This window comes from Syngnathus typhle, linkage group LG6 (assembly GCF_033458585.1).
Source record: "Syngnathus typhle isolate RoL2023-S1 ecotype Sweden linkage group LG6, RoL_Styp_1.0, whole genome shotgun sequence".
Classification (NCBI taxonomy): domain Eukaryota; kingdom Metazoa; phylum Chordata; class Actinopteri; order Syngnathiformes; family Syngnathidae; genus Syngnathus; species Syngnathus typhle.
The window spans coordinates 13,142,632-13,159,424 of record NC_083743.1 but is presented as its reverse complement, the minus strand read 5'-3'; the positions used below and the strand labels follow the sequence as shown (position 1 = coordinate 13,159,424).

The 16,793-nt window shown below is 37.8% G+C and overlaps 1 protein-coding gene across 3 annotated transcripts; it reads right to left on the bottom strand.

The window, feature by feature from the left end:
• Window positions 1-208: 208 nt before the first annotated feature.
• Window positions 209-16,311, bottom strand: rilp (Rab interacting lysosomal protein). Of its 3 annotated transcripts, XM_061281157.1 has the most exons (9): window positions 16,206-16,311; window positions 15,737-16,102; window positions 5,011-5,140; window positions 4,042-4,163; window positions 3,042-3,227; window positions 2,792-2,955; window positions 2,026-2,148; window positions 1,826-1,900; window positions 209-1,527 (listed from the first exon to the last, which is right to left on the bottom strand). In XM_061281157.1, the coding sequence occupies exons 2-9, from the start codon at window positions 16,064-16,066 to the stop codon at window positions 1,413-1,415; spliced, it is 1,245 nt and encodes a 414-aa protein (XP_061137141.1). In that variant the 5' UTR covers window positions 16,067-16,102; window positions 16,206-16,311; the 3' UTR covers window positions 209-1,412. The 3 variants fall into 3 exon arrangements, with proteins under 3 accessions (XP_061137141.1, XP_061137140.1, XP_061137142.1); XM_061281156.1 differs by having other exon boundaries at window positions 15,737-16,283; XM_061281158.1 differs by having other exon boundaries at window positions 5,011-5,137; window positions 15,737-16,282.
• Window positions 16,312-16,793: the final 482 nt, after the last annotated feature.

The following is a 16,793-nucleotide window of genomic DNA, read 5'->3' as shown; positions in this document are numbered from 1 at the left end:
TTTAGGACAATAAATTAGTTACATTTTGCACATTATACATGGAAAAAAACGGTATTTGATTTGTAAATGCTTTTAAATGTTGTATTTCAAATTATTTAAAGCACATTTAGTGACCATGTGTATGAAATGTGTCATATGAAGCTACCCTGCTTTGCCTTGTGGCCGCATTTAAAACCCAAGTGGATAAATTGAAGATCTTTGCCATTGCAAACGTTAAATAGACTTTAATGAACAGAAAATTCTGCATCTTCATTGTTTTTTTGTTTGTTACATTTGCATTTAAATGTAATCCATTTCTTTTCAGCAGAAATAAAATCCATGCTTACAAAAATAAACAGAAATACAAATTGACAAAAAAATATTCAAATGAGGATTATGTGTTCCCACAAGTGCTCACTGGCCTGTGCATTGCTGCGGGGCAACATAAACAGATCAAACTCATGACTGGCACATCAATTTAAAGGTGTCGATCTCTCAAGTATTAGCATTTTTTTTTTGTAATTTGAAATATTTATGTACATGTATGGCTCAACACCAAATGCGGAGACATTAAATTTGAAGTGCAAGTACCAATGGTTTCGCAAGAGCATTTATCAATTAAACACATTTCGAAACATTAGAACTATGTTCCAACTGGACTCACTGGCAGAGCTAGAGGGCCCAAGGCGGCACTGGCCCCCTTAAAATATGCCCCCCGCCTCAGTGCCAAGCCAGATAATTGACGTTAGTGTATTTTCTGATTTTTTTTTTAACATTTCCATCCATCCTTCATAGGGAACATCATGAACACTTTGTGAAGAAAAAAGTAACCCATAAAATGTTTTTTAACAATTTCTGTACAAAATCTTACTCAATCTTTGGACAATGAGGATCAAAAGACAAACAAACATACAGTATATTAAGCCATTCAAGCAGCAGTTTAAGGCGCATGGGGTTAAAATAAAGTGGCGGCTAAAAGAAGGATAATACCTCATTAAAATTGATTTGAAATGGCCCAAATGAGGTAAAAGCTTGGTTAACTTTTTTGAAATTATAAGTGCTTAACCATCCATTTTCAATGCTTCCTTTGTTAGAGTGCACTTTAAAACAGTTAGTCTTTGGTTTTTTAAAAGAAATAAAGGTTGCATATAAATATATATTAGTCATATTTTGTTTCCAGATAATTGAACTTCCTCCTATTAAGGAGAATACAATTACATATTTTCTTACACGACTTAAAATTTAAGAATATAAAATGGGATTTAGAAGATTAAGGAAAAGTGAGAGTCTGTTTCTTCTTTAACATTTGCATAGTATTTTTTGTGATAATGCTGGAAAGCTTGCAGCGGCACATTCAAGTCATCTATTAGAACAAGCGGTGGGATAAAATGGTTTTCTTTAAAACAAACTTGCAACTGACTTGTCATGTCTATTTAGTACTGTGGCTCCCCACTGGCCTCGCCGTCTGCGATGATCTCCCAGCTGGACGAGGAGTTGCTCATGTGGGTGGGGCTCCGGCCACTGCCCGACCACGTCAGGAAGCCAAAGCTGCACCGCGCACAGACAAACAGGCATTAGGTCAGCTCAGTGGGGCGGGGATTAAGGCTAAATATAGCGGACTGGCTAAGCGCTCATGATTATAGTGGGAGTGTCTCCATGCACTAAAGACCACTGTGGTCAGGGAGTTGCTAACTTGCTGTAACTAGGGTTGGCGTCTTAATTTGTGTTTTGCATCTTTAGCACATTCTTAAATTAACACTACCAGAAGAAGCCTTACAGAATGTTTTCTGCATCAGACAAGTACAAAGTATCCTTTTTGCTTTGTACAGCTGCACATTTTACTCACAGGTTTCGAATTCGTGACTCTGCTGGCTTTTCAGAACCATCCACTTCAGTCACAGGACCTTTGTCTTCCTCGTCACTAAAGAGAATAAAACATTCCTTATTGAAATTATGTCATGATATCTTTCTTTGAGGTGAAAACCTTCAGTAAATATGCATTTTTATTTGTTGGGTTTTGGACCATGGTGGATAAAGAGGCATGACCTGCTGTCATCAGGGGGTGGAATTCCAAGCATCTTGGCTTTGATGACTTTTCTTTTTTTATTGATGGCAGCTCGCACTGCTTCCAAGAGGAACCCAGGACACCTTTCCTCATTCAGAATCTCCCTAGAGACACAACGCAATGGCAGTGGATGGTATTTGTAAAAAAGGATGAATGTGCGACTACAAGAATAAATGGAAGCTCTTTTGAGATAAATTGAAAAATTAATATGTTGTAAAAGTAAACAACGAACAAAGAGTTGTATGTTGTGAGCAGCTGTGCGAAAATCTAATGGAAATCTTAGAAACTAAAAAACATCCTAACTTATTGTTGAGGATGGATTTTAAAGGATGTTTACGTATTACTGCCCTCTAGTGGTACAAAAAGACAGATACTTAAAGTTAAAGTCCCAATGATCGTCACACACACATCTGGGTGTGGTGAAATTTGTCCTCAGCATTTAACCCATCCCAATGTAATTTTGATCTATCTACTGGGGGAGAGGGGAGCAGTGAGCAGCAGCAGTGCCGTGCTCGGGAATCATCTGGTGATCTAACCACCCAATTCCAACCCTTAATGCTGAGTGCAAAGCAGTGAGGCAATGGGTCCCATTTTTATAGTCTTGGTATGACCCGGCCAGGGTTTGAACCCACAACCTTCCAGTCACAGGGGGGAAACTCTACCACTAGGCCACTTGTGCTTGTAGAACACATGCATAAAAACAATGATGGTACACAGCCCGAATACAAAACAAAAAAGGAGACACACCTTTGATAATAGTTGAGCTCTTCTTGCACCAGGAAGAGGTTGGTTTTGAGCTCATTGCGCTCAAAAATGATGTCACGCACTTCCTTTTTGGTGAAACACGGCTGGTCATGATCATTTAGGTCAGCTGAAGGCTCCGTCTTACTGTTCATCTGACTCGGAATGGACTGATTGGAAGACAACAAAGCAATGATTTTATTATTCAAACTGTATCTATCTAGTATGGAGAAAAGATGAGAAATAAACATCATACGTGGCTGTTGCTGTTGGTTCTGTCCATCTGCGCTTGCAGCTTTTCAATCACTTTGACTTTCTCTTTCAGGTCGGCTTCCATGTCGGCCTTTCTCTCCACGGTGCTCTTGAGCTGAGCCTGCAGCACGTTCTGTTTGTGTCGCAGCTCCCCATTCATCTTCATGAAGCGGTCCAACTGCTCCTGGAGCTGCACGGAAGCACATGGCTGTCAAGTCCAGAATAACTCACATGTGAAATTTGAGACAGAATGGGAACAGTTTGTGTCTGGCTATTTGTAACAAAATAAATTGGGGGGAAAAAGGCAGTCAACAAGACAGACAAATACGTCTATCCTGTCATTAAGGTCACCAGTCTGGAGGTAAATAATAAATACACACCCAGTTATGACAGCTATTGACATCACGTGCTACAAAAAACATGAAGTGCACGCACACACATGGAGAGGGAAAAACCTGTTCAGCCTGGTCTAAAGTTCAGCTACTCTTCAACCAGGAACTCTGAGGACACTGTCTGTCATCTTGTAGATAACACAGCTCCGTATCATCAAGCGAACATTCATTTGTTATGTCACGCATTCAAATTTGTGTGCATTTTACTTCAAAATTAGTTTTAAAACCATGTTGTTCAATAGCTTTGCCTTTGAATCGTTACTTAGCTAATCATAAATCATTGCAACTTGCTGGTGAGTCTCCTTTCCTGTTTTCTGTGGACACCCAAGATTAGTAAGTCATTTTTGACAGTTTCAAGTGATGACAGTGGAGCAAGCTCAGACCACTTGAAATCCGCAAAAATCAAGAAGCCGATGAAATTTTCCAAATTAAAGTCTGGATCAGGAAAACAAAGTTACCTAATTTTTATGAATGAGAGTAAACAACAATAAACTGATGTATTTTACAAATACGCTGTAGAACCATCTGATCAATTATAATGCGTTTCAATTTTGAGAGTGAGACATTCGAACAAACAACACAATTTGCATTGACTCATTCATGTCTGCTTACCGCCTCCACTTCCTTGGAAATGGTGGTGATCTCTTGGACTTTGGCCCTGAGCTCATCTCTCTGCTTGTCCACCACCTCCTTCAGCTTCAGCATCACTTCTCGCTCCTGCCGCTGGACACGATCTGCACACCAGAAGTGGACAACATCTAAAAATTGTCCTCACAGTAAACAGATTGACAGTGAACCCAGTCGCCCGCCTTTGTTTCCTCCACCATTTCTTCTGTTTCATATAAATCGGTTACTTTGAAAACTTTTCTTTTGTGTGGGGCCGCGGAGACTGTGTGGTCATGTGAGTGCCTGGCTTCACTCGATTGGTGAAATTGAGTCAAACATCGCTATTGTGTCTACGTCGAGACGGTTAAACAGAGTCGTGTGACAATGCCCGAGGTACAAATTTCTCTCACAAATACAGTAGATTGTGCAAGCCAACTACTTTGACAGCTTAATAAAAAAAAATGTGACTGGGACATTTTACAGTACCATTTTGAACATACTGTAATGGTGTTGGACACTGTACTATAGCTCAATTGCGTCACACCACACTGATGGCTTTAATTTGCAGTCATGTTCAGTCCATGAAATAAACATTTTCAGTCACATGACTCATTTTGCAGCTTGAATAAGAAAATATTTGACATCTAAGCGACTCCACCCTCTGGTTTGACATTGCTGACCTATGATGTCAACCATCTGGGAAACATTAGCAAAAATGACAATAATATAATCTGGTGTATGTTAAGCCATTTGCACTGAATTGTAATAATAATAAAAAAACATCCGTCAGTCCGTCATAGAAGGTGATGGTTTGCTAGTTGATGCAGACAGTTTACCTATGTATCAACATTCCATTTAAACAAGAGAATGATAATTATTTTTATCTGCAGTGTAGTCAATTTGAATAATGAAACCCCTCCAAAAAGCTTTGTAAATGTGTATAGATGCCACAATATGCTTTGTACTTTAACATACCACCCTGTGCATGGCTCCCTTTTAACCTGCTCTGCAGATGCCCGTTGTCCTCCTGGAGCTGCTGGATTTGCACTTGGAGTTCCTCACATTTGCTCCTCCACTGCTGCTCCTTCTGTTGCTGCTGCTCCTGCTTGACAGAACAAGACATGTCAGACAAGACACAAAGAGCATTTCTACGGTTTTAATACACAAAGCCTGAGTAACTGTAAACTTGTATTAACACGTCCTCTGGAGATTTTTTAAGGTGCGGCCAGATTTAGATACTGCTAAGTAAGGAACCAATGTATTGAATTCGAAGTAATGTTAAATACAGTATTAAATGTAGTATAACTGTAACAATGTATTGTTACTGCAATAGATCCAAGGAAAGCAACAGTAAAGTTGAAAGTCAGACTGTCAACATGTTTTGTAACTACGATAGAGCCAAGGAAGTTCAAAGTAGCACTGATGCCAAAATGTCGCTTGTGTTGTATTAACTACAGATGTAGTGTAACTGTATTATTACCAAGGAAAGTACAGAGTAGCAGTACAGTCAAAACTTACCCTATTTCTACATAATTGTGTGAAGGCGAAGGCCTTCACACTTATGTTATTCTACTCCATTCACTTTATTGTGTGAAGGCGAAGGCCTTCACACTTATGTTATTCTACTCCATTCACTTTATTATTATTGTGTGAAGGCGAAGGCCTTCACACTTATGTTATTCTACTCCATTCACTTTATTGTGTGAAGGCGAAGGCCTTCACACATATGTTATTCTACTCCATTTACTTTATTGTGTGAAGGCGAAGGCCTTCACACATATGTTATTCTACACCATTCTCTATTATTATTATTATTCTCTTTTATTCTCCACACTTTTTTGACACGTTTCATCTTCCACATAATTCATCCGATTCACTCCATTCCACTTTTCACGTATTCCAAATATTCACGCGACGAGCGCTTGTATTTTTCTCGTTCCGAAAATTTTCCGATTCCGCAAAATTCCCAAAATTCCGACAAATTTTTCCCCATTCATTCTTAATGGCACATTCGACATTTCACATTTACGTCGTTCCAATTTGAAATTCACATCATTCAGCACATTCTAATCACATTCGGAAGGATTCTCGACATTCCCAAAATTCCCAAATTCGAAAATTTCACGTTTTCACGTTAAAAATTCCGACAAATTTTCACAAAATTTCGTTTTTCACCTCTAACTTCTACATTTTTCAACCGATTCAACTCGTTCCAACTTTCAACTGTTCATCTTTTGCCTACCTATTCCACAACGTCCCACTTACCAAAAACTTCACATCTTTTATTTTGAAATTCAACCAAAATTCTCTAAAATTTCGTTTTTCTACTCTAATTTCTACATTTTTCAACCGATTCAACCCATTCCAACTTTCAACTGTTCATTATTTTTCTACTGATTCCACAACTTCCCACTTACCAAAAGCTTCACATCTTTTATTTTGAAATTCACACCCAATTCCTTTTCCCTTCTCATTTCTACATTTTTCAACCGATTCAACCCATTCCAACTTTCAACTGTTCATCATTTTTCTACCTAATCCACAACTTCCCACTTACCAAAAACTTCACATCTTTTATTTTGAAATTCACACCCAATTTCCTTTTCCCTTCTCATTTCTACATTTTTCAACCGATTCAACCCATTCCAACTTTCAACTGTTCACTATTTTTCTACCGATTCCACAACTTCCCACTTACCAAAAGCTTCACGTCTTTTATTTTGAAATTCACACCCAATTCCTTTTCCCTTCTCATTTCTACATTTTTCAACCGATTCAACCCATTCCAACTTTCAACTGTTCATCATTTTTCTACCTATTCCACAACTTCCCACTTACCAAAAACTTCACATCTTTTATTTTGAAATTCACACCCAATTTCCTTTCCCCTTCTCATTTCTACATTTTTCAACCGATTCAACCCATTCCAACTTTCAACTGTTCATTATTTTTCTACCGATTCCACAACTTCCCACTTACCAAAAGCTTCACGTCTTTTATTTTGAAATTCACACCCAATTCCTTTTCCCTTCTCATTTCTACATTTTTCAACCGATTCAACCCATTCCAACTTTCAACTGTTCATCATTTTTCTACCTATTCCACAACTTCCCACTTACCAAAAACTTCACATCTTTTATTTTGAAATTCACACCCAATTTCCTTTTCCCTTCTCATTTCTACATTTTTCAACCGATTCAACCCATTCCAACTTTCAACTGTTCATCATTTTTCTACCTATTCCACAACTTCCCACTTACCAAAAACTTCACATCTTTTATTTTGAAATTCAACCAAAATTCTCTCAAATTCCGTTTTTGTACTCTAATTTCTACATTTTTCAACCGATTCAACCCATTCCAACTTTCAACTGTTCATCATTTTTCTACCTATTCCACAACTTCCCAAATACTTCACATCTTTTATTTTGAAATTCACACCCAATTCCCTTTTCCCTTCTCATTTCTACATTTTTCAACCGATTCAACCCATTCCAACTTTCAACTGTTCATCATTTTTCTACCTATTCCACAACTTCCCACTTACCAAAAACTTCACATCTTTTATTTTGAAATTCACACTCAATTCCCTTTTCCCTTCTCCTTTCTACATTTTTCAACCGATTCAACCCATTCCAACTTTCAACTGTTCATCATTTTTCTACCTATTCCACAACTTCCCACTTACCAAAAACTTCACATCTTTTATTTTGAAATTCACACCCAATTCCCTTTTCCCTTCTCATTTCTACATTTTTCAACCGATTCAACCCATTCCAACTTTCAACTGTTCATCATTTTTCGACCTATTCCACAACTTCCCAAAACCTTCACATCTTTTATTTTGAAATTCACACCCAATTCCTTTTTCCCTTCTCATTTCTACATTTTTCAACCGATTCAACCCATTCCAACTTTCAACTGTTCATCATTTTTCAACCTATTCCACAACTTCCCACTTACCAAAAACTTCACATCTTTTATTTTGAAATTCGCCACAAATTCTCCAAATATTCTACATTTCTCAAGTAATTCAACACGTTTCAACATCGTTCGGCAGCATTCCCCGAAAAAGTTATTCATACATTTCGCCTTCACACGCAATTTCTCCAGAAATTGCAAAATTCTAGTTATTATTATTCTTCTATTTTATTCTCCTCACTTTTTTGTCCCGTTTCATCTTTCACATAATTCATCCGATTCACTCCATTCCACTTTTCACGTATTCCAAATATTCAGGAAAGGGGTGCTTGTATTTTTCTCATTCCGAAAATTTTCCGATTCCGCAAAATTCCCAAAATTCCGACAAATTTTTCCCCATCCATTCTTAATGGCACATTCGACATTTCACAAAATTTCGTTTTTCACCTCTAACTTCTACATTTTTCAACCGATTCAACCCATTCCAACTTTCAACTGTTCATCTTTTGCCTACCTATTCCACAACTTCCCACTTACCAAAAATTCCAAATTTTCAAATTTGAAATTCAACCAAAATTCTCTCAAATTCCGTTATTCCACTCTAATTTCTACATTTTTCAACCGATTCAACCCGTTCCAACTTTCAACTGTTCATCTTTTGCTTACCTATTCCACAACTTCCCACTTACCAAAAATTCCAAATTCTCAAATTTGAAATTCAACCAAAATTCTTCTTTTTCTACTCTAATTTCTACATTTTTCGACCGATTCAACCCATTCCACATTTATTCCCCTTATTCACCTTATGCTTACCACATTCACTCCCATTCACCCCCACTTCCACTATGATTCCCACATTCACTCCCATTCACCCCCACTTCCACTATGCTTACACACTTCAACCCTTGACCCCCAATTCCAGTGTGGCGGCCATCTTGGATGACCCTGAAGTGCCACCAATGAACCCAGAATGAACCGGAAGTGCCCCAAATCAAACCGAAAGTGACCCCAAATAGACCGGAAGTGACCTCAGGTAAACCGGAAGTGACCCCAAATCAAACCGGAAGTGACCCCAAATGTACCGGAAGTGACCTTTTTAGACCGGAAATGACCCCTAATAAACCGGAAGTGACCTCAGACGAACCGGAAGTGACCCAAATTAAACCGGAAGTGACCCAAATAAACCGGAAGTGACCCCAAATAGACCGGAAGTGACCCCAAATAGACCGGAAGTTACCTCTGGTCAACCGAAAGTGACCCCAAATCAAACCGGAAGTGACCCCAAATGTACCAGAAGTTACCTTTTTAGACCGGAAATGACCCCAAATAAACCGGAAGTGATCTTAGACGAACCGGAAGTGACCCAAATTAAACCGGAAGTGACCCAAATAAACCGGAAGTGACCCCTAGTAGACCGGAAGTGACCCCAAATAGACCGGAAGTGACCTCTGGTAAACCGGAAGTGACCCCAAATCAAACCGGAAGTGACCCCAAATGTACCGGAAGTGACCTTTTTAGACCGGAAATGACCCCAAATAAACCGGAAGTGACCTCAGCTAAACCGGAAGTGACCTGTTTTAAACCGGAAGTGACCCAAATAAACCGGAAGTGACCCCAAATAGACCGGAAGTGACCCCAAATAGACCGGAAGTGACCTCTGGTAAACCGGAAGTGATCTAAAATGAACCGGAAGTGACCTTTTTAGACCGGAAATGACCCCAAATAAACCGGAAGTGACCTCAGCTTAACCGAAAGTGACCTGTTTTAAACCGGAAGTGACCCAAATAAACCGGAAGTGACCCAAATTAGACCGGAAATGACCCGAATCAAGCCGGAAGTGACCTTATTTCAACACTAAGTGCCCCAAATAGCTACATTTGCGCTAACGTCTTCGTTTTTTGTCCGATTTAACCCGTTTCAACATTTTTACCCCAAAAGTGAACCTCCTGAGGCCGTTTTTTTTTGTTTTGTTCCAAATTTAGAAAGATTTGGCGCAATTGCTTTTTTTTATTTTCTCATTCATTCTCTATGGGGATTCAACATTTGCTCTAACTTCTACATTTTTTAACTGATTCAACCCGTTCCAACTTTCAACTGTACATCTTTTGCCTACCTATTCCACAACTTCCCACTTACCAAAAATTCCAAATTTGAAATTCAACCAAATTCTCCAAAATTTCGTTTTTCTACTCTAATTTCTACATTTTTCAACCGATTCAACCCATTCCAACTTTCAGCTGTTCATCTTTTGCCTACCTATTCCACAACTTCCCACTTACCAAATATTCCAAACTTTCAGTTTTGAAATTCACCACAAATTCTCCAAATATTCTACATTTCTCAAGTAATTCAACACGTTTCAACATCGTTCGGCAGCATTCCCCGAAAAAGTTATTCATACATTTCGCCTTCACACGCAATTTCTCCAGAAATTGCAAAATTCTAGTTATTATTATTATTATATTTTATTCTCCTCACTTTTTTGTCCCGCTTCTTCTTTCACAAAATTCACCCGATTCACTCCATTCCACTTTTCACGTATTCCAAATATTCAGGAAAGGGTGGCTTGTATTTTTCTCATTCCGAACATTTTCCGATTCCGCAAAATTCCCCAAATTCCGACAAATTTTTCCCCATTCATTCTTAATGGCACATTCGACATTTCACGTTTACGTCGTTCCAATTTGAAATTCACATCATTCAGCACATTCTAATCACATTCGGAAGGATTCTCGACATTCCCAAAATTCCCAAATTCAAAAATTTCACGTTTTCACGTTAAAAATTCCGACAAATTTTCACAAAATTTCGTTTTTCAGCTCTAACTTCTACATTTTTCAACCGATTCAACTCGTTCCAACTTTCAACTGTTCATCTTTTGCCTACCTATTCCACAACGTCCCACTTCCCAAAAACTTCACATCTTTTATTTTGAAATTCAACCAAAATTCTCTAAAATTTCGTTTTTCCACTCTAATTTCTACATTTTTCAACCGATTCAACCCATTCCAACTTTCAACTGTTCATTACTTTTCTACCGATTCCACAACTTCCCACTTACCAAAAGCTTCACATCTTTTATTTTGAAATTCACACCCAATTCCTTTTCCCTTCTCATTTCTACATTTTTCAACCGATTCAACCCATTCTAACTTTCAACTGTTCATCATTTTTCTACCTATTCCACAACTTCCCACTAACCAAAAACTTCACATCTTTTATTTTGAAATTCACACCCAATTTCCTTTTCCCTTCTCATTTCTACATTTTTCAACCGATTCAACCCATTCCAACTTTCAACTGTTCATCATTTTTCTACCTATTCCACAACTTCCCACTTACCAAAAACTTCACATCTTTTATTTTGAAATTCAACCAAAATTCTCTCAAATTCCGTTTTTGTACTCTAATTTCTACATTTTTCAACCGATTCAACCCATTCCAACTTTCTACTGTTCATCATTTTTCTACCTATTCCACAACTTCCCAAATACTTCACATCTTTTATTTTGAAATTCACACCCAATTCCTTTTTCCCTTCTCATTTCTACATTTTTCAACCGATTCAACCCATTCCAACTTTCAACTGTTCATCATTTTTCTACCTATTCCACAACTTCCCACTTACCAAAAACTTCACATCTTTTATTTTGAAATTCACACCCAATTCCCTTTTCCCTTCTCATTTCTACATTTTTCAACCGATTCAACCCATTCCAACTTTCAACTGTTCATCATTTTTCTACCTATTCCACAACTTCCCACTTACCAAAAACTTCACATCTTTTATTTTGAAATTCACACTCAATTCCCTTTTCCCTTCTCATTTCTACATTTTTCAACCGATTCAACCCATTCCAACTTTCAACTGTTCATCATTTTTCTACCTATTCCACAACTTCCCACTTACCAAAAACTTCACATCTTTTATTTTGAAATTCACACCCAATTCCCTTTTCCCTTCTCATTTCTACATTTTTCAACCGATTCAACCCATTCCAACTTTCAACTGTTCATCATTTTTCTACCTATTCCACAACTTCCCACTTACCAAAAATTTTCACATCTTTTATTTTGAAATTCACACCCAATTCCCTTTTCCCTTCTCATTTCTACATTTTTCAACCGATTCAACCCATTCCAACTTTCAACTGTTCATCATTTTTCTACCTATTCCACAACTTCCCACTTACCAAAAACTTCACATCTTTTATTTTGAAATTCACACTCAATTCCCTTTTCCCTTCTCATTTCTACATTTTTCAACCGATTCAACCCATTCCAACTTTCAACTGTTCATCATTTTTCTACCTATTCCACAACTTCCCACTTACCAAAAACTTCACATCTTTTATTTTGAAATTCACACCCAATTCCCTTTTCCCTTCTCATTTCTACATTTTTCAACCGATTCAACCCATTCCAACTTTCAACTGTTCATCATTTTTCTACCTATTCCACAACTTCCCACTTACCAAAAACTTCACATCTTTTATTTTGAAATTCACACCCAATTCCCTTTTCCCTTCTCATTTCTACATTTTTCAACCGATTCAACCCATTCCAACTTTCAACTGTTCATCATTTTTCGACCTATTCCACAACTTCCCAAAACCTTCACATCTTTTATTTTGAAATTCACACCCAATTCCTTTTTCCCTCCTCATTTCTACATTTTTCAACCGATTCAACCCATTCCAACTTTCAACTGTTCATCATTTTTCTACCTATTCCACAACTTACCAAAAACTTCACATCTTTTATTTTGAAATTCACCACAAATTCTCCAAATATTCTACATTTCTCAAGTAATTCAACACGTTTCAACATCGTTCGGCAGCATTCCCCGAAAAAGTTATTCATACATTTCGCCTTCACACGCAATTTCTCCAGAAATTGCAAAATTCTAGTTATTATTATTATTATATTTTATTCTCCTCACTTTTTTGTCCCGCTTCTTCTTTCACAAAATTCACCCGATTCACTCCATTCCACTTTTCACGTATTCCAAATATTCAGGAAAGGGTGGCTTGTATTTTTCTCATTCCGAACATTTTCCGATTCCGCAAAATTCCCCAAATTCCGACAAATTTTTCCCCATTCATTCTTAATGGCACATTCGACATTTCACGTTTACGTCGTTCCAATTTGAAATTCACATCATTCAGCACATTCTAATCACATTCGGAAGGATTCTCGACATTCCCAAAATTCCCAAATTCAAAAATTTCACGTTTTCACGTTAAAAATTCCGACAAATTTTCACAAAATTTCGTTTTTCAGCTCTAACTTCTACATTTTTCAACCGATTCAACTCGTTCCAACTTTCAACTGTTCATCTTTTGCCTACCTATTCCACAACGTCCCACTTCCCAAAAACTTCACATCTTTTATTTTGAAATTCAACCAAAATTCTCTAAAATTTCGTTTTTCCACTCTAATTTCTACATTTTTCAACCGATTCAACCCATTCCAACTTTCAACTGTTCATTACTTTTCTACCGATTCCACAACTTCCCACTTACCAAAAGCTTCACATCTTTTATTTTGAAATTCACACCCAATTCCTTTTCCCTTCTCATTTCTACATTTTTCAACCGATTCAACCCATTCTAACTTTCAACTGTTCATCATTTTTCTACCTATTCCACAACTTCCCACTAACCAAAAACTTCACATCTTTTATTTTGAAATTCACACCCAATTTCCTTTTCCCTTCTCATTTCTACATTTTTCAACCGATTCAACCCATTCCAACTTTCAACTGTTCATCATTTTTCTACCTATTCCACAACTTCCCACTTACCAAAAACTTCACATCTTTTATTTTGAAATTCAACCAAAATTCTCTCAAATTCCGTTTTTGTACTCTAATTTCTACATTTTTCAACCGATTCAACCCATTCCAACTTTCTACTGTTCATCATTTTTCTACCTATTCCACAACTTCCCAAATACGTCACATCTTTTATTTTGAAATTCACACCCAATTCCTTTTTCCCTTCTCATTTCTACATTTTTCAACCGATTCAACCCATTCCAACTTTCAACTGTTCATCATTTTTCTACCTATTCCACAACTTCCCACTTACCAAAAACTTCACATCTTTTATTTTGAAATTCACACCCAATTCCCTTTTCCCTTCTCATTTCTACATTTTTCAACCGATTCAACCCATTCCAACTTTCAACTGTTCATCATTTTTCTACCTATTCCACAACTTCCCACTTACCAAAAACTTCACATCTTTTATTTTGAAATTCACACTCAATTCCCTTTTCCCTTCTCATTTCTACATTTTTCAACCGATTCAACCCATTCCAACTTTCAACTGTTCATCATTTTTCTACCTATTCCACAACTTCCCACTTACCAAAAACTTCACATCTTTTATTTTGAAATTCACACCCAATTCCCTTTTCCCTTCTCATTTCTACATTTTTCAACCGATTCAACCCATTCCAACTTTCAACTGTTCATCATTTTTCTACCTATTCCACAACTTCCCACTTACCAAAAATTTTCACATCTTTTATTTTGAAATTCACACCCAATTCCCTTTTCCCTTCTCATTTCTACATTTTTCAACCGATTCAACCCATTCCAACTTTCAACTGTTCATCATTTTTCTACCTATTCCACAACTTCCCACTTACCAAAAACTTCACATCTTTTATTTTGAAATTCACACTCAATTCCCTTTTCCCTTCTCATTTCTACATTTTTCAACCGATTCAACCCATTCCAACTTTCAACTGTTCATCATTTTTCTACCTATTCCACAACTTCCCACTTACCAAAAACTTCACATCTTTTATTTTGAAATTCACACCCAATTCCCTTTTCCCTTCTCATTTCTACATTTTTCAACCGATTCAACCCATTCCAACTTTCAACTGTTCATCATTTTTCTACCTATTCCACAACTTCCCACTTACCAAAAACTTCACATCTTTTATTTTGAAATTCACACCCAATTCCCTTTTCCCTTCTCATTTCTACATTTTTCAACCGATTCAACCCATTCCAACTTTCAACTGTTCATCATTTTTCGACCTATTCCACAACTTCCCAAAACCTTCACATCTTTTATTTTGAAATTCACACCCAATTCCTTTTTCCCTTCTCATTTCTACATTTTTCAACCGATTCAACCCATTCCAACTTTCAACTGTTCATCATTTTTCTACCTATTCCACAACTTACCAAAAACTTCACATCTTTTATTTTGAAATTCACCACAAATTCTCCAAATATTCTACATTTCTCAAGTAATTCAACACGTTTCAACATCGTTCGGCAGCATTCCCCGAAAAAGTTATTCATACATTTCGCCTTCACACGCAATTTCTCCAGAAATTGCAAAATTCTAGTTTAAACTGGAAGACATTATTAAACAGAAGCTCCATAGGGCAGACATCAGTGAAACGGGTTATTCATTCATTTAAATTAATTAATTGAAATCCACTATCGTTAGTTTTAAGAGTAAAGTCGAATAAGAGTAAAAGACCTGCTCAGCAGATTTATTTGGTATAGTTTTGACTATTTAGCGAAATTCACTCTTTAATATTTAAAAGAATTATTCAGTGCGTTTCTGCTTTTGCTTCAACAAAGAAAAAACACAAGTGACTGGCACAGTGACAATCTGCGATAGGTGGTTCGCGTGCATGTAATACGCGGTAATTACGTTTGTTATGGCATCGTGTTACCATTTCACCACAAGTAATAAGTGAAAGCGACACAGTTCATTTCGTTTTCGGGTACATTGCTATATTCTCACCCTGGTTTCATGATTTTCGTTGATTGCGTCAGTGTCCTTGCACACCCGTTTTTTCTGCTGTAGCTGAAAGCTCTCAAAGGTCCGGAGCAGTTCTTCTTCCCTGTGTTTGTGTGCGTGATTCCTAGCCGTGAAGCTCTCCAGAAGCTCCAGCACTTTCACCACCCTGGGCACCAGGCCCAGCACGCTCTCCTTGCCGTAGCCGTCGATGAGCCTCTCCAGCTCGGCTCCAATTACTTTGGCGATCTCGTAGACATCGTCCACCGTCAGTGAAGAACAGTTCTTGTCGAAGCAGCCGCCGTTTGCCTGGCTGGAAGACGCAGGTTGTTCCATGTCTGAAGAAGTCGAACGCTCCAGCTTATCATGCTCCTGTTAAGCGACAACCAAAACGAAAGTCATCGGAGCAATCAATCCTAATTAAATGAATTGAAATTTACGAGTGAGAAAATGGAACCTAATGTACCCTACTCACATAAAAATAAAGGGGAAAAGAAATGGGACGTCTGATTTTGTGTACTAAACTGATAATACTGGCTAGCTGAAGTCAACCCGCCGTTGGATCCGCCCACTTTTCTAACCAATGTAGCACAAGCGCGCACAGTGTACACACAAACGCACGGAGAGGATTTCCATAACAGTTCGTGTCGTGTGGTACATTAAGTAGGGCGTTAAAATCCCGTTTGTGCCCTAAAAATTACAGTTCAAGTATCTTTTCTGTAAGTCGGTTCGTATTAGGCAGCCCCCCAACCCCCCCCCAAGTTTATAGTTAGTTTTGGCCGATAGCACATCTCATACAATGTAGGTAAAACATATTTGAAGAAAAGAAAATACTCTCCAAGGGATCAGTAAATTAGAACAGTTCTTGTTTTCCAAGTCACAGGCATTTAAAGTGAAGCTGAAGTGGGCGGAAACCTTGCCAGGCATTTTTCTCTGACCTCTTCTGGAGGCAACAATTACATACATTAGGTCCATTGAAGACTCGCTCCTCATGGGTGTAAATGTTCGCCCGTCTACGTGCCCTGGGATTTGCTGGTAACCAGTTAAGGGTGTAATGGGCCTC

Bases quoted from the DNA above. Each gene is read 5' to 3' on its own strand.
- rilp (XM_061281157.1), bottom strand. From the start codon at position 16,066: ATGGAACAACCTGCGTCTTCCAGCCAGGCAAACGGCGGCTGCTTCGAC. The intron at 4,164-5,010 runs GTATGTTAAAGT...TCTGGTGTGCAG, and splicing joins AGGGAGCCATGCACAGGGTG to ATCGTGTCCAGCGGCAGGAG. The intron at 2,956-3,041 runs GTATGATGTTTA...TCTTCCAATCAG, and splicing joins GAACCAACAGCAACAGCCAC to TCCATTCCGAGTCAGATGAA.